The sequence below is a fragment of the Piliocolobus tephrosceles genome, chromosome 10 (assembly GCF_002776525.5).
Source record: "Piliocolobus tephrosceles isolate RC106 chromosome 10, ASM277652v3, whole genome shotgun sequence".
NCBI lineage: Eukaryota > Metazoa > Chordata > Mammalia > Primates > Cercopithecidae > Piliocolobus > Piliocolobus tephrosceles.
Window position 1 is genome coordinate 9,687,097 of NC_045443.1, and position 26,636 is coordinate 9,713,732.

A 26,636-nucleotide genomic window follows, 5' to 3' on the forward strand; every position below is an offset into this window, starting at 1 on the left:
GAAATATCTCAGGCCTGAATTTGTTCCCACTCTGAAAGTTAAGGTCATTATTAAGCTGCTCTGCTGAGAACAGTAATATGTAAATCTAGGCAACCAACGGTCTTGAACCTCAATGATAGTAACCACCTGGGGTTTCAGATCACCAGTTACTGTATCATCTGGAGTTACCTAATCCCTAGTCTTCACCTAGACATCTTAATATGGAAACACTGAATTGCAAACAAAGCAATTACATTGGAGAAAGATTTAAAAGAGAAACTGAATGAACAGATTCTTGCATTTGAAAAGATAATATGAAACATAATTTTTCCCTCAGAACAGAATGGGTGAGAATGCAAACATTCTAAAAGGTATGAGGTGCTATCTAATTGTGGTTTTAATTTCCATTTCTCTAAATGATTAGTGATACTGAGGTTTATTTTTTTTCCTATAACATTAGGCCATTTGTATTTCCTATTTGGAGAAAGATCTATTTGGGTGCTTTGCCCATTTTAAAATCAGGTTTATTTGTTTTCTTGCTTTTGAGTTGTTCAAGTTCCTTATATAGTTTAGTTTGAATATTAACCCCTTGTTGAATATACAGTTAGCACCCAAAGTAAAACTTCTCCCCCTCTGAAGTTTTGCTAAAAATCAATTGACAGAGGCAGCTTAATAGGATAAATGGCAAACAAATCTGTAAAGATGCATGGAGAAAATCACAGAGTCATCACCCCACCAAGCAATAGGGTATAGATGGTGAAATACCCTTATTCTTAGGGGAAAGGGAGATGGAGAAGTGTGGACGATTTTGGGGGAATAGTAAATAATTTGGGGAGAACTTAATGGGGTGAAGATCACACAAGTGGCCTGGGACAAAGTCTATTGGGCTTGCAGAGAAGACAATGGTTTGTGAGAAAAATCTATCCAGGTGTGTTAAGAGACTTCATTCTTTTTCCTGCAATATGACTTCAGTTAATGAAAACCCATGGAAGGCACCAGAAGTAGCTGTTTTCTTATTTGGTGAGTCTGAACTTAAAGCAAATAAAGGAACTTCAGAGAACAACTTCCTTCTGTGCTCTGGGAAAACAGAGGATTAAGAAACAGGGGTTGAGGAGGAGGTCAGAGAGAGCTTGAGGCTTCTTTAGTTCCACCTGTCAAATCACCATATTTTAGGGGATCCGTTTCTGAGCTCCAACAATAGTTCGGAAATATCTTCTCCTAATCTGTAAGTTGTCTCTTTACTTCATTAATTGTTTCCTTTGCTGTGCAGAAACTTTTTTTATTTTATGCAATTTCATTTGTTTATTTTCACTGTTGCTGCACAAATCCAAAAATTATTGCCCAGACCAATGTTTTGAAGCTTTCCCCCATGTTTTCTTTTAGTAGTTTTATAGTTTTAAGTCTTTAATCGGTTTTCAGTTGGTTTTTATATATGGTATGAGATAGGGGTCCAATTTTATTCTTCTGCATGTGGATATATAATTTTCCCACCACCATTCATTGAAAAAACTATTTTTTCCCCATTGCGTATTCAACCATTAGGGACTGGGGGTGGGGAATAGAGAGATGCTCCCCACATGCCACAGGGTAGTAGGTTTCAGTTAAGAGGAATAAGCTTTTGAGATTTATTGCACAGCATAGTGACTATAGTTAATAATAGCGTATTGGATCTCTCCAAATTGCCAAGAGAATAAATCTCAAATGTTCTCACCACAGAAAATGATAAGTATGTGAGATGATGAAATGTTAATTAGTTTGATTTAATCATTCCATAGGGCACACATGTATCAGAACATCACATTTTATTCCATAATATTTTATGATTTTGATTTGTATTTTCCCAGTTATTAGTGACATTGAGTACATTTTCATATACCTGTTAGTATAAGAAATAAATTCTTGCCGGGTGCAGTGGCTCACGCCTGTAATCCCAGCACTTTGGGAGGCTGAGGCACTGGATCACGAGGTCAGGAGATCAAGACCATCCTGGCTAAGATGGTGAAACCTGTCTCTACTAAAAATACAAAAAATTAGCAGGGCATGATGGTGGGCACCTGTAGTCCCAGGTACTCAGGAGGCTGAGGCAGGAGAACTGCGTGAACCCAGGAGACAGCTTGCAGTGCGCCGAAATAGTGACACTGGATTCCAGCCTAGGTGACAGAGTGAGACTCCATCTCAACAACAACAAAAGATAAATAAAATTTTAAAAAATAAATTCTTTGCTCATTCTAAAATTGGAAAATGGGGTTATCAGTTCCAATGTGCTTCTAAAGATTAGTTGGGGCTTTGCTGTAACATCTGGACATAGGTATCTGGTTTGGAACAAATCCACTTCCTCTCTGTGTAGTACCTGGCACTACTGGCACCTTTGTCATTCAAATAGGCACACTCTCCTGCTCCCAGGATAGGAAACCTGCAAGAGAAGAAGCAGAATCAGTGTGTCACTGAACATGTCTTCAAAAGCAGAGAGAAAGAAGATGAGAAAGTGAGAAAACTAACATTAATTCAACCTCTAAAAATAATGTTGTTTTTCCTTGTGTCGCGGTGACTAATTAGTCAGTGGGCTTTGCTTAGCAGGAGATGTTATAAATCAACTATTGGAATAGTGCAAAGTCCTGAATCAAACCTATTTCATGCCTGTAAGCGTAATATTCTTTCCAGCACATCCAAAGCCTTAGCTGGCAGATGGGAGAAGTCTGATACCTGTTTTCTTTTACACCGTTTCCCAACATTTTGCTGCCTTAAATAAATGAAGACTCAGCAGCTATATCTAAAAACTATGCTTGATTTTATTCCTCCGACTTCCCTGTTTGTTTTAGTACTGAAACTGCAGTGCTATTTAGCTGAGTTTAGATGACTTGGCACAGATATTTTAGGTCAGCATTTGAATTATAAATTTCTCCTCTTTGCTCATTGGCATCACTATCATCTATGATATGATTTGCTAATTGTTGAAACATGCTAGACCTTAATCATATAATATTTCACATTTCTTTAAGTGATGAGCAGTTTCCAACAACTGGTTAGTTAACCATATATTTGATCCTTAAAATATTTTGAGAGGCCAGGCGTGGTGGCTCACACCGGTAATTCCAACATTTTGGGAGGCCGAGATGGGAGGATTGCTTGAGCTCAGGAGTTCAAGATCAGCCCAGGCAACATAGTGAGACCCCATCTCTGGAAAAAAAAAAAAAAAAAGCCAAGCAAGGTGGTACACACCTGTAGTCCCAGCTACTCAGGAGGCTGAGGTGAGAGGCTCACTTGAGCCAGGGAAGTCAAGGCTGCAGTGAGCCATGATGGTACTACTGCACTCCAGCCTGGGTAACAGAGTGAAACCCTGTTTCTCAAAAATGCAAACAAACAAAAAAACATTTTGAGAATTAGGTAGAGAAAATTTACTACTTCCGTACTGTAAAATAGGAAATAAAAGTTAATTCTAGATATTTATAAAGCAGTCACAATGTGCTGGGCAGTGTAGATACAGCAATGTATAAATGTACGTGTTCTCTGATTTCTAAAACTTACCATCCTATCCAAGGTCAAAAGCTAATGAGAAAAAACTCATTTCAAAGCTGCCAATGTCAAGTCTGGGGCTCTTCTTATTAAATAAAGTTAAATTTCCAATATCGATGAATGTATTATAATAAAGTAGCTTTTCAAAACTGTCTCATCTCTCAGACAAACGTTGAGTGAAATTGTGTGAATCCAATTTTTCCAGCATTATCTCAAATATTTTTAGTAATCTAAAGATCCTATAAATACACAATTGACATTAAATTTTCTAGTGCCAAACTTTACCCATTTACAAATTTTAAAACTATCATCTTATTTTAAATAATAGGTATAATTGCTGTCACTCATAATCTTTCTCTGATACATCAAAACCTCTGTTCCTCATATCAACCCTGTGAAATCAGGAGGACAAGTGCAATTCAATTTTGTTGTGGAGGTCAGGAACAGACTTAAAGATACTGTATAGTTTGCTTGAAATGGAAGTGTTTGAAAATGACATAGATAAGCCTGGAGCCAAGTTCACAGTCAGTCTACCTCACCATGACAGGTGTTGGATTCATTCGAGGAACTTGTGAAACCTTAGCAACATACAAGTTGGCACCATCTTCTTTTATGACTAATCTTAAAATGAGAATTTTTAAAGCATGTAACTAGAGAATACTTTAGATTTAATGCAAAGTAAATTCAAATACAAATATTACTGCCAGATTTTTCAGAACTTACCATCTTGTCCATTCAGTACCATTTATCCATTTCCATGGTTGGCCTTGTTCTCTGCTCAGCCCAATCCAGTGATCAGAGGGGCCTTTATATCTCAACAGGAAATTCTTTCAGAAAACACAGAGATGATAGTCATTAATCTAACATAACCCATCCTCTCGCAGAAATGTTGCTGCTATGCTATAATCTTAACTACTCATAATTGTCTTCGTTTTTATTTTGTATTGTTTAGTAATACACACAGAATAGGTATGCTATATTATACATATCAAAAGAAGATAATTTAAAACTGAGACAAATTGTTGATAATTTGGTTACTTTTGTTTCTGTATAGTACTCTTTTGTATGACTCTTCCCCAATTTATCTATTATACTATTGGTTGACACCAGGGTTTTATCAAGTTTGGAAGGTATGCTACTATGACATTCTTGTCACTTGTCCTAGAATAGAATTTTTAGGCCCCAGGATATGCTTTTTGTCAACTTTAAGAAATGACACTAGGCCAGGCACGTGTAATCCCAGCACTTTGGGAGGCCGAGGTGGACGGATCACCTGAGGCCAAGAGTTTGAGACTAGCCTTGGCCAACATGATAAAGCTCCCTTTCTATTAAAAAAATACAAAAATTAGCTGGGCATGATGGCACACACCTATAATCCCAGCTATTTGGGAGGCTGAGGTGTGAGAATCATTTGAACCTGGGAGACAAAAGTTGTAGTGAGTCAAGATCACACCACTGCACTCCAGCCTGGGCAATAGAGTGAGATTCTGTCTCAAAAAGAAAGAAAGAAATGACACCAGACTAATGTAAGTGTACCAAATTATCCTCACAGCAGCAGTGTAGGCTGGTTTCCTTTGCTGTGTTTGCTTGTCAACATGTACTGTCCTTTTTATGATTACAAGTTCTGAATTTGAATGCAGTTAAATATATAAACAATTTCCTTTATTAGTCATAAATTTAGGGACTTATTAAGTAAATCTTTTACTCTTTCAAATCATAAAGATGACTTTTATTTTTGCTTTACTTTTTTTAGTTCCTTATAGTGTACAGTTAGGCTATGGATTTGAGACCTTTCTTCCTTTTTAGTTATCTGTTCACAGCTATAAATTTCCCTCTTAGAACTATGTTTGCTGTATACCATAAACGTGCTATTTGTATTTTTACTTCATTTGTCTCAAGGTATTTTCTCAAGTCCCTTGTGATTTTTTCTTTGACCACTGGCTGTCTAAGAGTTGGGTTTTTAAATTTCTACATATGCGTGACTTTTCCGGTTTTTCTAGATATCGATTTCTAACTTCATTCCATTGTAACTGCAAAAGATACTTTTTATGACTTCAAACTTTTCAAATGTATTAATTTTTTTAGGTTTTGTGGCCTAACATATGGTCTATTTTGAAGAATGTTCCATGTGCACTTGAGAAGAATGAGTATTCTGCTCTTGCTGGGTAGGTTATTCTGTATATGCCCGTTAGGGATAATTGGTTTATAGTGTTGTTCAAATTTTCGATTTCCTTATTGATATTCTGTCTAGTTGTTTAATCTCATATTGAAAGTGGAATATTTCATTCTCCAACTTTTCGTAGAACCGTTTGTTTCTCCCTTAAATTATAGCAATTATTGCTTCATATATTTTGGGGCTGTGTTAGTAAGTATATATATTTCATGACTGATAATTACTTTGCTATGTCAAAATTTTTATCAATGCATAATGCCCTTCTTTGTCTCTTGTAAAATTTTTTACCTTAGTTTATTTTGTCTGACAAAAATATTGCCACTCAACACTATTTTGGTTACTACTGCTTGTATGGAATATCTTTCTAAGTCCTTTTACTTTCAACTTCTTTGTGTCCCTGTATCTAAGGCAACTCTCTTGTAGACAGCATATAGATGAGTCTTGTTTTTCTTTTTAATTTATTTTGGTTTTTAGCCAACTTGTCAGTCTTGGCCCTTTACCAGGATGGGTTCATCCTTTTTTATTTAATTACTAAAACAAAGTTTACTTTTGCCATTTAATCATTTGTTTTCTCTATATCTTATATGTCTTTGTTTCTCAAGTTGTCTGTTACTGACATTTTTCATATTTAATTGATTTTTTACAGTGTATTGTTTTTCTTTTTTTCTTTTCTGTATATTTTTGGTAATTTTATTAGTGGTTACCTTGAGAATTATAATTAGCATCTTAAACTTTTAACAATATAATTTCATAATATCAACATAGCTTCAATAACTATGTAAACATTTTGATCCTATATGTCTTCTTCCCTCCTGCTTCATAAGATTGTCACAGATTGCATCTTTATACATTATATGACCACTCTCATAGATTTATAATTTTTATTCATTTGCCTATGAAATTATAGATAAATATAAATATAGAAAGCTATAAATAGGAGAAGTTATAAACTATATGACACATATAGTAATTCTGGGTTTTATATTTACCTCTATTGTTACCTTTAGCAATATTCTTTATTTTGGGGGCTCTGAATTGCTTTCTAGTGTCCTTTCAGTTCAGCCTCAAAGGTTTCCTTTAGCATTTTTTGTAGCACATGTCTACTGGTAATAAAATTCCTTAATTATTTGTTATCTGAAAATGTGTTATTTTTTCCTTCATTCTTGAAGGACAGCTTTGCTATATATAGAATGCATAGTTGGCAGTTTTATTTTTTCTTTCAGACATTTAAATATGCCATTCCACTGCCTTCTGATCTCCATGGTTTCTCAGAGAAAATTAGCTATTAATTTTATTTAGGGTCTTATGTAAATGATGAGTTGCTTCATTCTTACTGCTTTCAAAATTCTCTCTTTGGATTTTGTCAACTTGACTATAATTTGTCTCAGTGTAGATCTCTTTAAGTTTACCCTTTTGGAGTTAATTGAGCCTTTTGGATGTATATATTTATGTATTTCCCCAGATTTTGGAAAGTTTTGTTCATTATTTCTTTAAGTGTATTTTTCTGCTTCTCTTTCTCTTCTCTTTCTTGGATTTCTACAGTGCATATCTTGGTATGTTTGCTCATGTCCTACAGATTTCTTAGAATCTGTTTATTTGTCTTCATTCTTTTTCTTTGTTTTTCTTAGTCTGGATTGTTTCAGTTGTCTTAATTTCAAGTTTTCTGATCTCTTACTTCTCAAATCTGCTGTTGAACTTCTTCAGTGAATTTTTAAAATTATTTTTAAATTTAAGTCACTGTACTTTTCAGCTCTGGAATTTTTGCTTGGTTCTTTTTTACAATTTCTACCTTTATATTGATATTCTAATTTTGTTCATTTATTATGTTTTGAGTTTCCTTTAGCTTTTTGTCTAGTTTCCTTTAGCTCATTGGTTATACTTAAGACTGCTGATTTAACATTCTTGACCCATATTTTTAATATCTGGGCCTCTTCAGGGATAGTTTCTGTCAGATTACTTTTTTTCCTGTGAATGAATCATACTTTTCTTTGCATCTTTTGTTTTTTTTGTTTTTGTTTTTTTGTTTTTTGTTGTTGTTGTTGTTGTTGTTGTTGTTTTTGAGAACTGGACATTATGAGTACTATGTTGTGGTAACTCTGGTAACTTAATCTTTCTGCTTTTCAGGGATTGTCGAATCTTGGTTGCTGTGGTTCACAGTCATTTGGTCATGATTTTTCCCAACTATTTTTATTCACTGTTGTGCATGGTCATTGAAATCTCTGTTCTGTTATCCCTGCAGTCAGCCAGTTATCTAACAAAAATTGTCTTAAATGCCTGCTTCCCAAATCGAGGAAAAACACGTACTATTTATTTAAATCCTTTGGAAGCCACTTCAGCTGATGAGGATTGATGCAATGATAGCCTGCTTCTGTGTCTGCCCCTCAGCATTCAAAGGCAGAAATCAGCAATAACCCTGATATTTGGAGAAAAAGATTCTTATTGTCCACCCTGGCAGCAGGAATTCATTACAGGAACATGGGCAGCAGTTCCCATGGCTCCCTGCAATAATGGGGTGTAGAAAATAGTTATTATTGAGTGGAAACACTGAAATTCACTGGAATTAACCAAAATGTATCATCCTTTTTATCAAACTCTTCCCTTGATGCTTCCAGTGTTTAACTAGACTCAAGAATTCCAAAATAGTTACTTCAGACAGTTTTTGACAATTTAATAGTTTTCTTAGTGGAGAAACAGATTTCTGTAGCTTTTTAGTCCACCATCCTCTCTGACACCATTCTTGCTTGACTTATTGTTTTTATTTTATTATTTTTTTGAGACAGAGTCTGTTGCCCAGACTGGAGTACAGTAGCGTGATCTCGGCTAAATGCAGCCTCCACCTCCCAGGTTCAAGCAGTTCTCCTGCCTCAGCCTCCTGAGTAGCTGGAAGGCGTGTGCCACCATGCCCAGCTAATTTTTGTATTTTTTAGTTGAGATGGGGTTTCACCATGTTGGCCAGGCTGGTCTCGAACTCCTGACCTCAAGTGATCCACCCACCTTGGCCTCCCAAAGTGCTGGGGTTACAGGCATGTGTTGCTGCTGCTGGCCTTGTTTGATTTATTTTGAAACAATGTTGCTAACTTCTTACAAATTTAAAATTGTGTTTTTACCAGTACTTTTCTAATCCTTATTTGCACAGTTCTGGCTCAGCGTCAAAGAAGGCTCTGGCTTGCTTGCCCTCTGGGCCCGTTCCTGCCATGAATGTTAAGGTAATTTTAGATGGTTCACTGTAAAATGTAATACATGCTAGGTCACTCTTTTCTTATACAAAAAAAAAAAAAAAATCAATGTAAGGCAGATGTCTAAACCTACCTCTTAGATAACTTCACAGGAAAAAATATCCTTGTAGGCCTGAATCTTTGATTCTGACCAGAACTATTTTCTTACCAGTTCCTGGAAGCTTTCAACCTGAGCAAGATCAGCATCTTGTGAGTCACAAAACCTCTGACTTGATGTCCAGTTCTTGGTGTCATCAGAAAAATAGAAACACTTTCTTTGAAAACCAATCCAGCTTTCTGGGCACGCAGCTTGAAGACATACTGATGACTTTTGATGGCAGTTAGCATTTATTGCTGAAAATAAAATAAAAATAAATAAAATTAAAAAATAAAATAAAATAAAATAAAAATTTACACTTTTATATCATATTGTATAAATTACCAAGTGCTAATATACTTTTTGACACTCTCATTAAGTATTAAATGTATTATTTTCATTTTTCAAATGAGAAATATGATGCTAAATATAATTGTATACACTACACAGCAAATGGCAAAACTGAGATTCAAGCTCATGCCTTCAGCAGGGGGTGAGCTGAAAAAGGAATTAGTAATTTAAGTGTGCTCTGGGCCATGTACCTATTTGGCTCTCAACAGTGTTACCCTTTCTTAAAATACTAGATACGTTAATGATAGCATTTGATCAGCTTTGGAGAACAGATAGTTCTCCTGTATTTACAGCCACTCCCCACCACTCATTACCTCCTGAGCCCTCCTCCTGTCAGATCAGCAGTGGCATTAGATTCTCATAGGAGTGAAAACGCTGTTGGGAACTGCTCATGTGAGGAATCTAGGTTGTGGGCTCCTGGTGACAATCTAATGTCTGATGATCTGTTACTGTCTCCCATCACTCACAGATGGTACCATCTACTTTCAGAAAAACAAGCTCAGGGCTCCCACTGATTCTACATTATGTTGAGTTGTATAATTATTTTACTATATATTATTACACAATGTAATAATAATGGAAATAAAGGGCACAATAAAAGAAATGCACTTAAATTATCCCCAAGCCATTCTTTGACCCCAGTCTATGAGAACGCTGTCTTTCACAAAACTGGTCCCTCGTGCCAAAAAGGTTGGGGACTGCTGCTCTAGATGACTTAGTAAAATGAAGGGCAGGACATAGACACCTCATGTGAATAAGGTTTCTTGATGTGAAAAGGCCTCATATATGTCTAAATACTATCATAAATATGAAATAAGTTGTACAGTGAGCTTCCTTCCACTAAGGAGATTTAGTGAGGTTTTCTACACTTTGAAGGCAGCAATACCTCATGGACAGGCTTTTCTGAACCACTTCTTATATAATCAGGAGAAATGCTCTCTTCATGTGGGATCTAAAGCAACGAATGTTTCTCCAGATAGTTGTCACTGAGCCCCTAGTAGCTGACTGTTCATCTTCCATTATATGATCCCCTTCTCCCTTCAACTCAACAGTTCTGAAAGTGTCTATGATAGACCAGAATGCTGGGTATTCATAGAATCATTAATATCAATTGGCATCTTTATCATTGGATTTGGCTCTTATGAGATGAGAAATCATGCTTTGTTGTGAATAATAACTGGTGTAATCTGAATGTCAAATCATAACACCAGGCAAACATGTATTGTACCTGGTTTGGTATCACAAACTAGGTACCAAATTATAACTATTATCATGTAATTCCTTGAACCAGACCACAAGGCAGGATGACTTTCCCCAAATCTGTGCATCTTTGTTGTGCTATCACTGCTCCTGTATCAACCAGTTTAAAGAAAATGACCAGATCAGAGAGGGCAAGATGGCTGATTAGGAACAGCTCCAGTCTGCAGCTCCCAGTGAGACCGATGCAGAAGGCAGGTGATTTCTGCATTTCCAACTGAGGTACCCGGATCATCTCACTGGGACTGGTTACACAGTGGGTACAGCCCACGGAGGGCAAGCAGAAGCAGGGTGGGGCATCGCTTCACCCAGGAAGCACAAGGGGTGGGGGAGCTCCCTCTCCTAGCCAAGTGAAGCCATGAGGGACTGTGCTGTGAGGGAAGGTGCTATCTGGCCCAGACGCTATACTTTTCCCACGGTTTTTGCAACCCACAGACCAGGAGATTCCCTAGTGCCTACACCACGAGAACCCTGGGTTTCAAGCACAAAACTGGGCGGCCGTTTGGGCAGTCACCGGGCTAGCTGTAGGAGTTTTTTTTCAATGCCCCAGTGGTGCCTGGAACCCACTGAGACAGAACCATTCACTCTGCTGGAAAAGGGGTTGAAGCCAGGGAGCCAAGTGGTCTTGCTCAGTGGGTCCAACCCCCACAGAGCCCAGCAAGCTAAGATCCACTGACTGGAAATTCTTCCTACCAGCACAGCAGTCTTAAGTGGACCCCGGATGCTCAAGTTTGGTGAGGGGAAGAGCATCCGCCATTACTGAGGCTTGAGTAGGCAGTTTTCTTCTCACAGTGTAAACAAAGCCCCCGGAGAAGTTCGGACTGGGCAGAGCCCATCACAGTGCAGCAAAGCTACTGCAGCCAGACTGCCTCTTTAGATTCCTTCTCTCTGGGCAGGACATCTCTGAAAGAAAGGCAGCAGCCCCAGACAGGGGCTTATAGATAAAACTCTTATCTCCCTGGGACAGAGCACCTGGGGGAAAGGGTGGCTGTGGTTGTGGCTTCAGCAGACTTAAACATTCCTGTCAGCCACCTCTGAAAAGAGCCCCTAGTAGCTGTCTGTTCAGCTCAGTTGGATCTCCCAGCACAGAGCTCGAGCTTTTCTAAGGGAAAGACTGCCTTCTCAAGTGGGTCCCTGACCCCCATGCCTCCTGACTGGGAGATACCAATCCAAATGCTCATCAGTGATAGACTGGATAAAGAAACTATGGCACATATACACCATGGAATTCTATGCAGCCATGAAGAAGAATGAGATCATATTCTTTGCAGGGAGACTAATGAAACTGGAAACCATCATTCTCATCAAACTAACACAGGAACAGAAAAGCAAACACTGCAGGTTCTCACTCACATGTGGGAAGTGAACAATGAGAACACGTGGATGCAGGGAGGGGAACATCACACATTGAGGCCTGTTGAGGGTTGTGGGGGAACAGGAAGGATAGCATTAGGATAAATACCTAATATAGATGACAGGTTGATGGGTGCATCAAAACACCATGGCACGTGTATACCTATGTAACAAACCTGCAGGTTCTCCACATTTATCCCAGAACTTAAAGTATAATTTAAAAAAAAGTCAGAGACCCAAGCTATAACTGCAAAGCTCTATTAGGAATTTTTATAAATAAAGACAATATATTAAAATCTAAATAACTCGATCTAAATGGGGAAATACCACATCTGAATAGTTAACTAGCAATCTACATGTTAAATAAAACATAAAGATGATACAAAGTAATAAATAATAACACATTTAAAAAAAAGAAAGAAAGGAAATGACCAGATTAATAGATGGCTCCAGCTATTGGCTCCACACAAGAAATCATTTCCAGTCAAAGTGCTAGCTGAAAGGAAGAGAAACACATAATGGATAATAAAGGAAAACAGTCATAAGTGTCAATTTCATATGCTTACTGTAAAAAAAGGGCTATAAATTTAAATTATACTTTAGAATAAATTCCCTTGATTAATATTGAGGTATCTACAGACTACAAAAATTGTCTCCTTCCAGTTTTTTCTTTCTTAAATAGTTGTAATTAGTTGACTTAAATCTCTGAAATAAAAAAAAATTTTGCTTCATAAATGTATAAAGTATATTATCTGTGATTTCAAAATGGCAAAAGATAATAAGCAAAAGATTTGCAAATGAATAGGAATTATCCAGAACATGGAGTGTTCCAAGTATTGCTGACTCTAAGTTATGTAAGCAGTATTTGAAGGGTCTCTCTGAAATTACTTCAGAATCCAATAATGGGGGTAGATTTTAGGTTGATACGTAGAGGGGCATGAGGTTTGGGGAAAGTGTTTTTGTAGTTTTCTATGTTTCAGCTTGGTTTATATTAGATGCAATGCAAGCATGTTTTGAGGTACAAGATAATTTTTATAGCTAAATTGCTTTTAGGGTACAATCACTAAAAGGAATTTGTTTTCTAGGGAGATGGGCTACATATGCTAAAAAAAACAAGGGCCAGAACATGCTCAAATAGCTAAGAAGAAAGACCAGGCTGCCTGTGATGTTATAGCCACTTAGTAGTTTTGTATACTTTTGTATGCTATTTTTCATGAAACAAGGCTATTGTAGAGGTAAAATTAACTCTGTCCCTAGACTGGATAAGGGACTATTTTTCAGTTTACTATTTTTTTAAATTTGTGCATCAGTATTCTTAAGGAATAGTGGTCTGTCTTCTACCTTCTGAAGATTCTGATCATCTCACTAAACTTGGAATAATGTGAACCCTACTTACATAATTAAAATTTTTGATGCCACTTAAAAAGCTATTGGAGTTTAACTGAATTAGTGAGACAATATATCAAAAGCTGTAAAGAATAACAAAATTAGATTCTTTCTCTTCTTTTTACAAGTATAATTCTCTCTAGATGAATGAAGATTACAGTTCACTTACCGCTTAAAGCAACAACGATTCCACACACTATGATTGTCACAAACAAGATTAAGAAAAATAAGGGCCAAATTAAGGTAGCTTTACTAGAATGCTCTTTTGAGTGCCGATAACCTGGAAAAAATTATTGAAAAACATTTTAGCAATTAAATACATACATAATACTGCTAGAAACATTAACTATCAAAATGTTATTTTTATTTAATTCCTTCCCTTTTCACTAGAGGATGCAAATGACCTGTCATCTTACAAACTTACTATTCTATCTCTACAGTTTAATCGTTTTCGAAAGTTAAAAGAATTGATTTTAACTTTCCAGCTACCATATTCAGGTTACCCTTTCAATTGGAGAGATTCATGTCAACTAAACCACAGGAACGAAATCAACATCCAAATCGTTGGAAATTCAACATAGCAAATTATTCTGATTGCTGTCTAAAAATGTAAAGAAATATTTTTAAACGATATTAAGAGGAGATCTATTGATTAAAATGGACTTAAAAGGCATTGTTTTGGAGGAAAAAAAGGCAAAACTGAAATGATAAAGTGATTATGGTAGAGGTCAAATTAGTGTTATTCTTGGAAGGATAGGAGAGTGAATAGTTAAGAATACATAGAGGGCCTCTGAGCCACATAACAACGATCTTTCTCAGACAGTGTTAGTAGTTGTATTAGTCCATCCTCAATGCTATGAAGAACTGCCCGAGACTGGATAATTTAAAAAGGAAAGAAGTTTAATTGACTCACAGTTCCGCATGGCTGGGGAGGCCTCAGGAAACTTACAATAATGGTGGAAGAAGCAGCAAACATGTTTTTCTTCACGTGGCACCAGGGGAGAGAAGTGCCTAACAAAGGGGTAAAGCCCCTTATAAAACCATCAGATCTCATGAAAACTCACTATCACGAGAACAGCATGAGGGTAACCACCTCCATGATTCAGTTATCTCCCATTGGGTCCCTCCCATGACAAGTGGGGATTATGAGAAATACAATTCAAGATGAGATTTGGGTGAAGACACAGCTAGGCCATATCAGGAGTCAACAAAGGTGTTTATCTTACAGTAATTAATCAAGCTACATATTTGTATTGTATAATTTCCTGTATCTGTGTTATATTTCAAAATGTCTTAGGTTATCTAAAACCTCTTATAAAGTTTATTATTGGAACCCTGTTCTGACACAATCTCTTGCATACAATTCACACTTCTAGTTAATTTATCTAGATTTGTCCTTAGCTAAATAGGCATATTTTTCTCTAACATTCCCCACAACACTAGAGACATTAGCAAGCTTTACATTGATGTTTCCCAAGATATTTGTCTTAATCAACAGATTTTAGTTTTTAGCAGTTTAAGTTGACAGAAATACTGAACGAAAAATATAGAGTTCACATATGCCCCTGTACCCCCTTTATAAAATATTTAAGAAATCATAAGAGAATCCAGAGGAAAATAAATTCTACATGTAGAGAAACAAAGATAAAAATGACGTTTACATTCTCCTCAAAAACCATGCAAGTAAGAAGACAGTGGAAACAAATATTTAAAGTATTAAGAGAAAAAAACCTTATCAACTTAGAATTCTTTAGCCTAAAAAATTCTTCAAAATGAATGACAAACAAATACTATTTTAGACAAACATTGAGATAACTTGTTGCCAGTAGACCTGTCTTATGTCAAAAAACAAAAAAGGTAAATGCAATTATTTTAAAAGGAAAGAGAATTATACAGGTTAGAAACATAAATTATATGGAAAAGGAAGAATATAAAAAATAAGTGAAGGTAAAATAAAACTATTTATTTTTCTTATTCTTAATTGATCTAACAAATGACAATTTATTCAAAATAATAATAGTAGCAATATATTTAATTATGTGTGCTTATATATATATCTTTATATATATTTATATGCTTATGTATTCTTATATGTAAATAAAATAAATAACAGAAATGACACATGCAATAAAAGCAGGGAATTAGGATTTTTTTATTAGAAGATGCTCATAGTACCTGTGAAATGGTATAGTATTATTTGAAAGCAAACTTATGTTAGTTGTGAGTGTATATTGCAAACACTAGGGTAACCACTAAAATCACATTTTTTAAAGTATAATTGATATACCAAGAATGAGAAAAAAAATGGAACTTTATAAATGCTAAGTTAAAAACTAAACATGCAGGGAAAAAAACGGAAGACAAGGCTGGGTATGGTAGCTTACACTCATAATCCCAACCCTTTCGGACACTGAGGCAGGAGGATCATTTGAGGCCAGAAGTTCAAGACCAGACTGGGAGACGCAGCAAGACTCTGTCTCTACAAAAATTAAATAAAAATTAGCCAGGCTTTGTGGCATATGCCTATAACACCAGGTACTCAGGCCTTAGGTGGTAGAATCACTTGAGCCTAGGATTTCAAGGGTACAGGGAGCTATAATTACACCATCACTCTCCAGCCTAATGAACAGAATGAGAGTCTGCCTCTGAAGAGAATGAAAAACGAAATAGAAACAAAGAACAAAGGAAAAAATAGAAAACAGAAAGAAATATGGTAGATATTTAATCCACCTATGTTAATAATCACTTTAATATCAATGATCTAAATGCACCAGTTAAAAATCAGAGATTAAACTATATGATATCTGCAGGAAATGCACTTTAAATATAAAGACACACGAACTAAAAGTAAATGGATTGTAAATATATATATATGTATATATATCATACTGGTACAAACAAAAGAAAGTAGGAGAAGCTATACAAATTTCAAACAGAACAAACCTCAAAGCAAGGAAATTTATCAGGAATGATGAAAATTATTGCATAATAGTATAAGAATTGGTTTTCCAAGAAACTATGTTATGTTTCCACATAACAAACCTAAATGTGCATGCACCTAACAAGAGAGTATTTAACTACATGAGGCAAAAATTAATAGAACTGCAAGGAGAAATCGATGAATTCATTATCCTAGTTGGAGATTTCAACAACACTCTATTGGAAATGCACAGATCCAGCAGGATACAGCGGCTCATGCCTGTAATCTCAGCACCTTCGGAAGCCAAAAAGGCTGGATTATTTGATCTCAGGAGTCCAAGACCAACCTGAGCAATGTGGTAAAACTCTGTCTCTACAAAAAGACAAAAATGAGCCAAATGTGGTGGTATGTGCCGGTATTCCCAGTTACTCAGGAGACTGAGATGTGAGGATTGCTTGAACCCGGGGAGCAGTGGTTGAAATGAGATGAGACTGCACTACTGCACTCCAGCCTGGGTGACAGAGCGAGACTCTGTCTCAAAAACAACAAAATAAAAAAATAATAATAATAAAAATAAAAATAAAAGAAAGAAAGAAACGCACACATCCGGCAGGGAGAAAATCAGTAGAACTTAGGTGAACTCAGCAACATAATCAATCAACTGAATATAATTGACATCTATAGACTACTTCGTCCAACAACAGCAGAATATACACTCTCAAGATTACATGGAATAGTCACCATAACAGACCACCTTCTGGGCCATAAAACATACCCTAGCAAATTTAACAAAATAGAAATCATACAGTGTCTGCTCTCAGACCACAATGTAAATAAATTAGAGTCAATAACAAAGAAAAGTTTTAAATCCCACTAATCTCCACAAACGTGGTGATTAAACAATATGTTTCTAAACAACATATGGGTCAAGGAAGAAATCACAACAGAAATTTTAAAATATTTCAACTAAATGAAAATGAAAATACAGCTTAACAAAATTTGTGGGATGCAGTAAAAGCATTGTTTAAGGAGAAATTGATAGCATTGAATGCATCTATTAGAAAAAAATAAAGATCTAAAATTAATTAGCTAAGTTTACACCTTAGGAAACTACAAATAGAAGAGAAAATCAGGTACAAAGTAAACAGAAGAAAAGAAATAATTAGAGCAGAAATAAAAAAAATGGGACATTAATAGAAAAAGTTATCACAACCAAAAACCAGGTTTTGAAAGATTAAAAATAATGCATAAGGCTCTAGCCTGGCTGATTAAGAAGAAAAGAGGAAGGACACAAATTACCTATATCAGAAATAAATAAGTAGCTATTACTACAGATCCCATGGATGCTAAAATGGACAGTTCTATGTCCACAGAGAGGATCAGTCACTTGAGAGACATAATTTCTCTAAACTCATACATGGAGAAATAGATGACCTAAATATGTTTACATTTGTTACAGAGGTTATATACAGAAGACCTTCCAAAACAGAAAGCACCATGTCAAGATGGACTCGCTGGTAAATTCAACCAAACATTTAAGGAAAAAATTATACCAATTCTCTATAATTTGTTTTAGAAGTCAGAGCAGACAGACTACTTCTTAACTCATTCTATGAGGCCAGCTTTATCCTAATAGGAAAATCAGATTAAGACATTACAGGAAAAGAAAACTATGGGCCACTATACCCCACGAACATAGATGCAAAACCTCAACAAAACTTCAGCAAATCCAATCCAATGATGTATAAAAAGAATTATACACTGTAATGAAGTGAAATTTATTTCAGCTATTTAAGGCAAGTTCAGCATTCAAAAATCAATTAATGTTATCCATAACATTAACAAGCTAAAAAAAATCACTTGATTATATCAATATATACAAAAAAATTTAACAAAATTCAATAGCCATTTGTGATAAAAACTCTCAGTAAACAAAATTCAACATGGATTTGTGACAAAAACTCTCAGTAAACTAGAAACAGGGAAGAACTTCTTCACCTTAATAAAGAATATCTACAATAATCTACAGCTAACATCCTCAAGTATGGTGAGAAACTTGAAGTTTTCCCACTAAGATCAAGAACAAGGCAAAGATGTCCTTCTTGCCAATGCTTTACAACATTGTTCTGGAAGTGCTAGATAACACAGTAAGACAAGAAAAGGAAATAAAGGAAATAAAAGGTATACAGATGAGAAAGTAAGAAATAAAACTGTATTTCTCTGCAGATGACATAATCATCCATGTAGAAAATCCTGAAGAATTGAAAATTCTGGGAACTGATCTGCAAGGTTATTGATATGTAAGGTTGTAGAATGCATGGCTAATATACAAAAGTCAATCACTTTTCTATATGCCAGAAATAAACAAACAGACTTTTATTTGAGAACACAGTGCCATACACATTAGCATTCAAAAAATAAACTACTTAGGTATAAATCTAACAAAATATGTACAAAATCTATATGTGGAAAACTACAAACTGATGAATGAAATCAAAGTAGAACTAAATAAATGGAGAAGTATTTTATGTTCATGGAGAGAAAGACTCAACATTGCCAAGATATCAATTCTTCCCAGCTTAATCTACAGATTAAATGCAATGATAATAATAATCTCAGCAAGTTATTGTGCAAATATCAACAAACTGATTCTAAAGTTTGTATAGATAGGCAAAAGACCCAGAAAAGCAAACACATTATTGAAGGAGACGAGCAAAGTTAAACAACTGATACTACCTGACTTCATGATTTACTCTGAAGCTACAGTAATCAAGACAATGTGGTATTTGTTAAAGAACAGACAAATAAGGCCGGGCGTGGTGGCTCACTCCTGTAATCCCAGCACTTTGGGAGGCCAAGGGGGGCAGATCACGAGGTCAGGAGATTGAGACCATCCTGGCTAACATGGTGAAACCTCGTCTCTACTAAAAATACAAAAATTAGCTGGGGGTGGTGGTGGGCATCTGTAGTCCCACTTACTCGGGAGGCTGAAGCAGGAGAATGGCATGAACCCAGGAGGCAGAGCTTGCAGTGAGCTGAGGTCGCACCACTGCGCTCCAGCCTGGGCGACAGAGCAAGACTCCATCTCTTAAAAAAAAAAAAAAAAAAAAGAATAGACAAATGTATTAATGAAAAAGGATAGAAAGCAGAGAAGTAGACTAAAAATAAATAGACCCAGATAAATATAGTCAACTGATCTTTGATAAAGGAGCAAAAGCAATACAATTAAAAGATAGTCTTTTCAACAAATGATGCTGAACAACTAGACACCCACATACAAATAAATGAATCTAGGCCCAGATGTTGCCTTTTTCCTAAAAATAAATCAAAATGTATCATAGCCCTAAATGTAAAACACAAAACTGTACAACTCATAGAAGATAATGTAAGAGAAAGCCTAGATAACTTTGAGTATGGTGATGACTTTTTAGATATAATACCAAAGGCACAATCCATGAAAGAACGGATAAACTGGACTTCATTAAAACTAAAAACCTTTGATCTGCAAAAGACATAATCAAAATAATGAGATGACAAATTATTAATATCATATGTCCTTTGAGAATTGCAAGTTAAAACAATGAGATATCATTACATATTACTTAAGTGTTACATTAAAACACTAACAATATCAAATGCTGGCGAGGATGTGGAGCAACCAGAAGTCTCATGCATTACTGGTAAGAAAGCTAAACGCTACAGCCACTTTGGCAGTTTCTTACAAAAGAAAACATACTTGACGGGAGGGGCCAAAATGGCCAAATAGAAACAGCTCTGGTCTGAAGCTCCCAGTGAGATGACTGTGGAAGGCAGGTGAATTCTGCATCTCCATCTGAGATACCAAGTTCATCTCATTGGGCAGCTGGTGCAACCCACAGAAAGCAAGGAGAAAGCAGATGGAGTGTCACTTCACTCAGGAGTTGCACAGGGCAGGGAGACCTGCCTCCTTGAGGTAAGGGAAGTGGGGAGGGTCTGTCCTACCCACCAGGGGTACTATGCTTCTCCCACAGATTTTTTGCAATCTGCAGATCAGAAGATTCCCTCATGAGCCTACACCACCAGGGCCCTGGGTCTCAAGCACAAACCTGGGCAAACCAATGACAGCCACTCCCATTGGTGGCTGTTCAGGCAGGCCCTGAGCTGCAGGAGTATTTACATGCTCCAGTGGTGCGTGGAACTCCAGTGAGGCAGGAGAACCATCCAGTTCCATGGAAAGGGGGCCGAAGCCAAGGAGGAGAGCCCAGCAGTCTCAATCAGTGGGTCCTACTCCCGTGGATCCCTGCAAGCTAAGACCCACTGACTTGAGATCCCCGCTGCCAGCAGAGTAGTCTGGAGTGTGCCTGGAATGACCAAGTTCCTGCGGGGAGGGGCGAGCACCATTAGTTGGCGGTTTGCCCCTGACAGTGCAAAGGAGCCTGAGAGGTTTGGACTGGGCCAAATTTCCCACAGTGCAGCAAAGTGCTGTGGCAGGTTGTGGCCAGACTGCCTCTTTAGGTGGGACCCTGAGCCATCCCTCCTCACCAGGCGGGCCGTTCCTGCAAGCGTTCCAGCAGCTCCAGTCAGGGGCTTACAGACACAACTCTCATCTCCCTGAGTCAGAGTACCTGAGGGGAGGCCGTTTCAGATTCAGCGGACTTAATCTTTCCTGCTGGCTCTGAAGAGACCAGATGAACGGGGTGAGTGGGATTCCCCCAGCACAGCACACCAGCTCTGCTAAGGGAGCATCAGACTCTCTACATAAGCGGGTCCTTGATCCTGTGCCTCCTGACTGGGTGAAACTTCCCAACAAGGGTTACCAGACACCTCATACAGAAGCATTCCGGCTGGCATCAGGCCAGTGTCCCTCTGGGGCGAAACTTCTGAAGGAAGAAGCAGGCAGCAATCTGCTGTTCTGCAGCCTCCATTGGTGATACCCAGGTGAACAGGGTCTGGAGTGGATCCCCAGCAAACTGCAGCAGATCTGCAGCAGAAAGCCTGACTGTTAGAAAATAAACAAACCAACAGAAAGTAACAATAACAACATCAACAAAAAAGACTCCACAAAAACCCCATTGAAAGGTCATCAGCCTCAAAGATCAAAGGTGGATAAATCCACAAAGATGAGGAAAAAACAATGCAAAAAACGCTGAAAATTCCAAAAGCCAGAGTGCCTCTTCTCCTCCAAATGATCACGACACTTCTCCAGTGAGGGCATAGAACAAGGCTGAAGCTGAGATGGATGAACTGACAGAAGTAGGCTTCAGAAAGTAGGTAATAGTGAATTTCTCTGAGCTACAGCATTATGTTCTAACCCAATGCAAAGAAGCTAAGAAGCATGATAAAAGATTACAGGAGCTGTTAACCAGAATAACCAGTTTAGCGAGAGCATAAATGACCTGATGGAGCTGAAAAACACAGCATGAGAACATCATGATGCAAACACAAGTATCAATAGCTGAATTGACCAAGCAGAAGAGAAAATACCAGAGCTTAAAGACTATCTTGCTGAAATAAGGCAGACAGACAAGACTAGAGAAAAAAGAATGAAAAGGAATGAACAAAACCTCCAAGAACTACAGGACTATGTAAAAAGACTGAACCTACCACTGATTGGAGTTCTTGAAAGAGACAGGGAGGATGGAACCAAGTTGGAAAACACACTTCAGGATATAACCCAGGAGAACTTCCCCAACTTAGCAAGACAGGCCAACATTCAAATTCAGGAAATCCAGAGAACCCCAGTAAGATACTTCATGAGAAGATCAACCCCAAGACACATAATCATCAGATACTCTAAGGTCAAAATGGAAGAAAAAATATTAAGGGCAGTCAGGGAGACAGGTCAGGTCACTGACAAAGGGAAGCCCATCAGACTATGAATTTTGAGTGACTACAATATGCCAGTGTAGGTTTATTAATTGTAACAAATGCACTGCTGGTGAAGAATGTTGATGTTAGAGACTGCTATGGTTTGAACGCATCTCCAAAGTTCATGTGTTAGTCACTTAGTCCCCAATGCAATAGTGTTGAGAGGTGGGCCCTTTAAGAGGGAATCAGGTCATAATGTCCTTATAAAGGGAGTGGGTTTACTATCGTGAAAGTGGATTTGTTATAAAAGCAAGTTTGGTGCCTCTTGCTCTCTCTCTCTTTCTTATGCATGTGCTCTCTTGCCCTTCCAAATTCTGCCATGGGATGATGGAGCAAAAAGGCCCTCACCAGATGTGTCTCTCAGTCTTGAACTTTCCAGCCTCCAGAACTATGAGTCAATAGATTTTGTTCATTATAAATCACCCAGTCTCAGGTATTCTGTAATAGCAGCACAAAACAGGCTAAGACGGAGTCTATGTATGTGTGGCAACAAGGAGAAAATGAAAAACAAATAACAACAAAAAAACTATCTTTCTCAGAATTTTGCTGTGATCCCAAAATGGCTCTAAAAATATGGTCTTTAAATCAAAAAAAGAGCAAAAGGAAAAATGATATACTAGCAGCAGATCTTACAAGAATATCCAAATTTAAAGAGCCATCAAACCAGTGGTGAATTTAAATTTCCCTCCTCTAATATCACTGCCCTGAACTTAATACAGCCAGAAACATGGAATTGAGCATCTGTCAGCATAAAAATAGAGAGGGCTCCAGGAGAAGCACTAGAGGTATGGTCCGAGAAACAGAAAAGCAAACTCCTACCTCATATAGAGTATGAAAATACTACATTTATTTTTTCTCCCTCTCTCTTGTCTACACTGCCATGTGCCTCAAACCTCAGGCAATCTGATGATGGTAGTGGAAACTACAGCAACATGCAATAGCCAAAACCTTGAGAAAGGTCAGTGCTCGGCCAGGCGCGGTGGCCCACGCCTGTAATCCCAGCACTTTGGGAGGCCGAGGCAGGCGGATCACGAGGTCAGGAGATCGAGACCATCCTGGCTAACACGGTGAAACCCCGTCTCTACTAAAAATACAAAAGATTAGTCGGGCGTGGTGGCGGGCACCTGTAGTCCCAGCTACTCGGGAGGCTGAGGCAGGAGAATGACGTGAACCCGGGAGGCGGAGCTTGCAGTGAACCGAGATCACGCCCCTGCACTCCAGCCTGGGCCACAGAGCGAGACTCCGTCTCAGAAATAAAAAGAAAAGAAAAGTCAGTCCTCTCCATTCAGTAGAGTTGTGGCTCCATGAGAGTGGGGCCAAACCTCTTGCTTTTTTTTTTTTTTCTTCTTGCTCGCTGTCCTTCTGCCACATGAGTTTAAAGATGCAGAAATGACTACAGAAGTGTATGGTTCATCAGAATAAAAGGAGCCCCGCGTTTCATGGAGGATGGAAAGGAGAAGCCCCTGGGAACCTGAAAGTACTGGTCAGACGGTGAAGAGGGAGAAACGTTAGAAAGAGATCCATGAACATTATTTATAAACTCCTGGATTCACCTGCCCCTCAACTTATGCATGCCTAGATGTGTTTCTAATTGGCATACTAAAGATGTTAAGACCCGAGCTAATGAATACAGCATTGCGCAGTTGCCAATTTCACCCCGGGTTGAGGCATGTATCTGAATAGCTCTACAAAGTCTTTCAGAATGGAACTGGCATTGGAACCAGATCCCACAGATTGTCTTCATCCCACCAGTGTGATTGCTTGCTAAAACAATAGTATCAACATTCTCCAAAATTTAAATAAGATCCGGTCTAACTAAATATTTATTCAAAAGTTTGAATTACAGTGCAATATTACACAGCATATGAAGAACCATGAAATTGTAAACTTCCGTGGGGAAAGACAGCAAAAGCCAAGGAGGGACATGATAGAGATATTGGAACTATCTGACAAATACTTCAAAGCAGTGGGTATAAAATGCTCAAAATACCCAGTGAATGAAGAAACAAATGAAGTCATTTAACAACATTTAGAGTTCATCTTTTTCCCCCTCTGAATTACCTTTTCTCTAAATTGATTACCTTTTAAGATGGGAGGAAAAAAACTCCAAACTTTTAAGTCCTGAGTTATAAAACCTTGATTTTCTCTAACTGTGGCAAAAGACATTTTTTTCCACTTACTAAATCATCATATAAAGCTTTTCACTTACTAAATCATCATATAAATCATCATATAAATCTATATATATATATATTTCCAGTGCATCCAATCTAACATAATTACATTAGAATGCCCCACTAAGTTTTTACTTCAACTTTTGTTTACTTTTTTGATTTGTAATTTTCTACCTTTTCTCTCTTATGAGCTTCCATGGTAGGTTTTCTACCTATGTAATAATGATAATATCTTGTATCTGAGTAACACTTTAGAGTTTGTATAGTTTTTTTTAGTGAAATTCACTATTTTTATTTTCAATCATAAAGTTAACCTTATCTCATTGTCTAACATGTTTCATTGTTCCCCCTCCTTAGTTGTTACAACTAGGAATATAAATATATGCATATTTCACATGAATTATAAGCCAATTTATAGACTCCCACATTCCATCTCTTATCCTTGAAAACTTCTTACTGGATCAGTACCTTACCTGTGTGAGCCCATCACTACCACTATCTTCCCATTCCAGTCCTCACATTTACTCTACATCCCAGCTTTTTACCTGGGTTTGCAGGCAATTCGGATGGTGCAATGTCTTTCTCCACATTGTTACTGTCATGCATTTTGTCTCCAGTTACCATGAGTGATCTAAACCGCAGTCTATGTTTTCAACCCCAAGAATGATTCAAAACAAAACAAAACCAAAAAAAGCCCAATGACTAAAACGTGTCAGTGTGTAACCGCCCCCATAACTCAGAATGTCAAGCCTGTAAGTTAAATATAGCTAGAGGAACAAATGAAGCATAAATGATTTCAAAAATCAGCTCATCACAACAGAATAAACTGGTGTTTGTAAGAATTTAAAAGAAAAAAAGTTGAAACTACTTCTCCAACAGTATTTTGGTTACAAAAGAAACTAATGCTTGATAACTTAAAATTTTTTGACTGTGAAAAAACTATAATTGGGGCCGGGCACGGTGGCTCAAGCCTGTAATCCCAGCACTTTGGGAGGCTGAGACGGGCGGATCACTAGGTCAGGAGATCGAGACCTTCCTGGCTAACACAGTGAAACCCCGTTCCTACTAAAAAAATACAAAAAACTAGCCGGGCGAGGTGGCGGGGGCCTGTAGTCCCAGCTACTCGGGAGGCTGAGGCGGGAGAATGGCCTAAACCCGGGAGGCGGAGCTTGCAGTGAGCTGAGATGAGGCCACTGCACTCCAGCCTGGGTGACAGAGCAAGACTCCATCTCAAAAAAAAAAAAGAAAGAAGAAATAAAAAAAGAAAAAACTATAATTGTATTTTATGTGGTACAAAGCAATATCATGATAGAAAATAAGAATTTATTGAAAGGAAGGAGTTGACTCACAGAGGAAATGAATGTTAGGTGAGTAAAGACAACAGCAATTTTCAACTCAAATTAAAATTCATTCCCAAGAGTTTATGTTCATTCAAAAAATATCTTGTTTTCAATTTCTGCAAGATATTTTGGGAAGTTGCTGCTATGGCTGCTACAACATTTCAAAAACGGGCCTGAACCGTGTGCAGCTTCTGTGCTCCCTCTGGAATAATCCAGGAGCACAGAGGCTCCTTAGGAGAAGGAGCTTCTTGTCAGATGTGTTGATTTCTTGTATATAAATGCTGGTAAGGGCACTTTTTACTAAAATATAGTTTATAGTAATGTGCACAAATCATAAGCGTACAACTAAACACATTCATTAAAAATATAACATGTAACAAGTACCTAAATGAAGTATATCTTAAAACCACATAAAACAATACCAACACCCTATGTGCCCTACTCATGTCCTGCAATGCTCGTTACCCCAAATATAATCTCTGTCTTAACTCTGACAACATAAATTGATTTTCCCTGTTTTTTGAATTCTATACAGTAGTGCCCCCTTACCTGTGAGAAATAAGTTCCAGATTGGACAGCTATTGCCTTAATCGAATAGAAATGAAGTTGAGTTAGGGCTGAGTTCCAGTTTCTGCAAGATTCTATCTATCTTTTTCTTTACTGTTTCATCCTTTCTAGTTTTTCCTAGGACCTATGATAAAGCCTTCTAATAATTCCATCTGAGAACTTGCTTTTGATCAAAGCTGCTTCTCTTTGTTGGAAGTTGAATTTGGTTTTTTCTCCTAAACAACATGTGATTGCCAAAAGTTGAAGTCTGTTTTTCACACTGTTCTTCCTAATCTCTTTTCCTGTGAAATTTAACAATTTGAAAATCGCTTGAGAGAAAAAATTTTCTCATTTCTTTGGCCCTCTCTCCTCTTTGGAATTTTGGCCCTTCAAGTGCTTTAGGAAGAGATTTTTCTCTCCCCGCAAAAAATGCCTGGTATCCACTGCCTTCTCCCCAGAATTTCAGCATCTGACCCACTGCCAAG

General features: G+C 37.4%; 1 protein-coding gene across 5 annotated transcripts; it reads right to left on the minus strand.

Annotated features, from left to right (window-relative positions):
• Window positions 1–1,964: 1,964 nt before the first annotated feature.
• On the minus strand, window positions 1,965–24,967 carry CLEC2D (C-type lectin domain family 2 member D). Of its 5 annotated transcripts, none has more exons than XM_023192354.2 (6): window positions 24,739–24,767; window positions 14,274–14,335; window positions 13,494–13,604; window positions 9,050–9,234; window positions 4,216–4,319; window positions 1,965–2,392 (listed from the first exon to the last, which is right to left on the minus strand). In XM_023192354.2, exons 1-6 carry the CDS (start codon window positions 24,750–24,752, stop codon window positions 2,254–2,256), a joined length of 615 nt encoding a protein of 204 aa, XP_023048122.1. In that variant the 5' UTR covers window positions 24,753–24,767; the 3' UTR covers window positions 1,965–2,253. The 5 variants fall into 5 exon arrangements, with proteins under 5 accessions (XP_023048122.1, XP_023048120.1, XP_023048117.1 ...); XM_023192352.2 differs by having other exon boundaries at window positions 14,238–14,335; XM_023192349.3 differs by lacking the exon at window positions 24,739–24,767 and adding an exon at window positions 20,330–20,684 and having other exon boundaries at window positions 14,238–14,335.
• Window positions 24,968–26,636: the final 1,669 nt, after the last annotated feature.

Coding starts and splice junctions, on each gene's coding strand:
- CLEC2D (XM_023192349.3), bottom strand. CDS start 20,454: ATGGAACTGGATGGTTCTCCTGCCTCACTGGAGTTCCACGCACCACTG. Junction 4,320..9,049: donor TTGAAAGCTTCCAGGAACTG/GTAAGAAAATAG, acceptor GTTTTCTGAAAG/AATTTCCTGTTGAGATATAA. Junction 2,393..4,215: donor GGTACTGAATGGACAAGATG/GTAAGTTCTGAA, acceptor CTTCTCTTGCAG/GTTTCCTATCCTGGGAGCAG.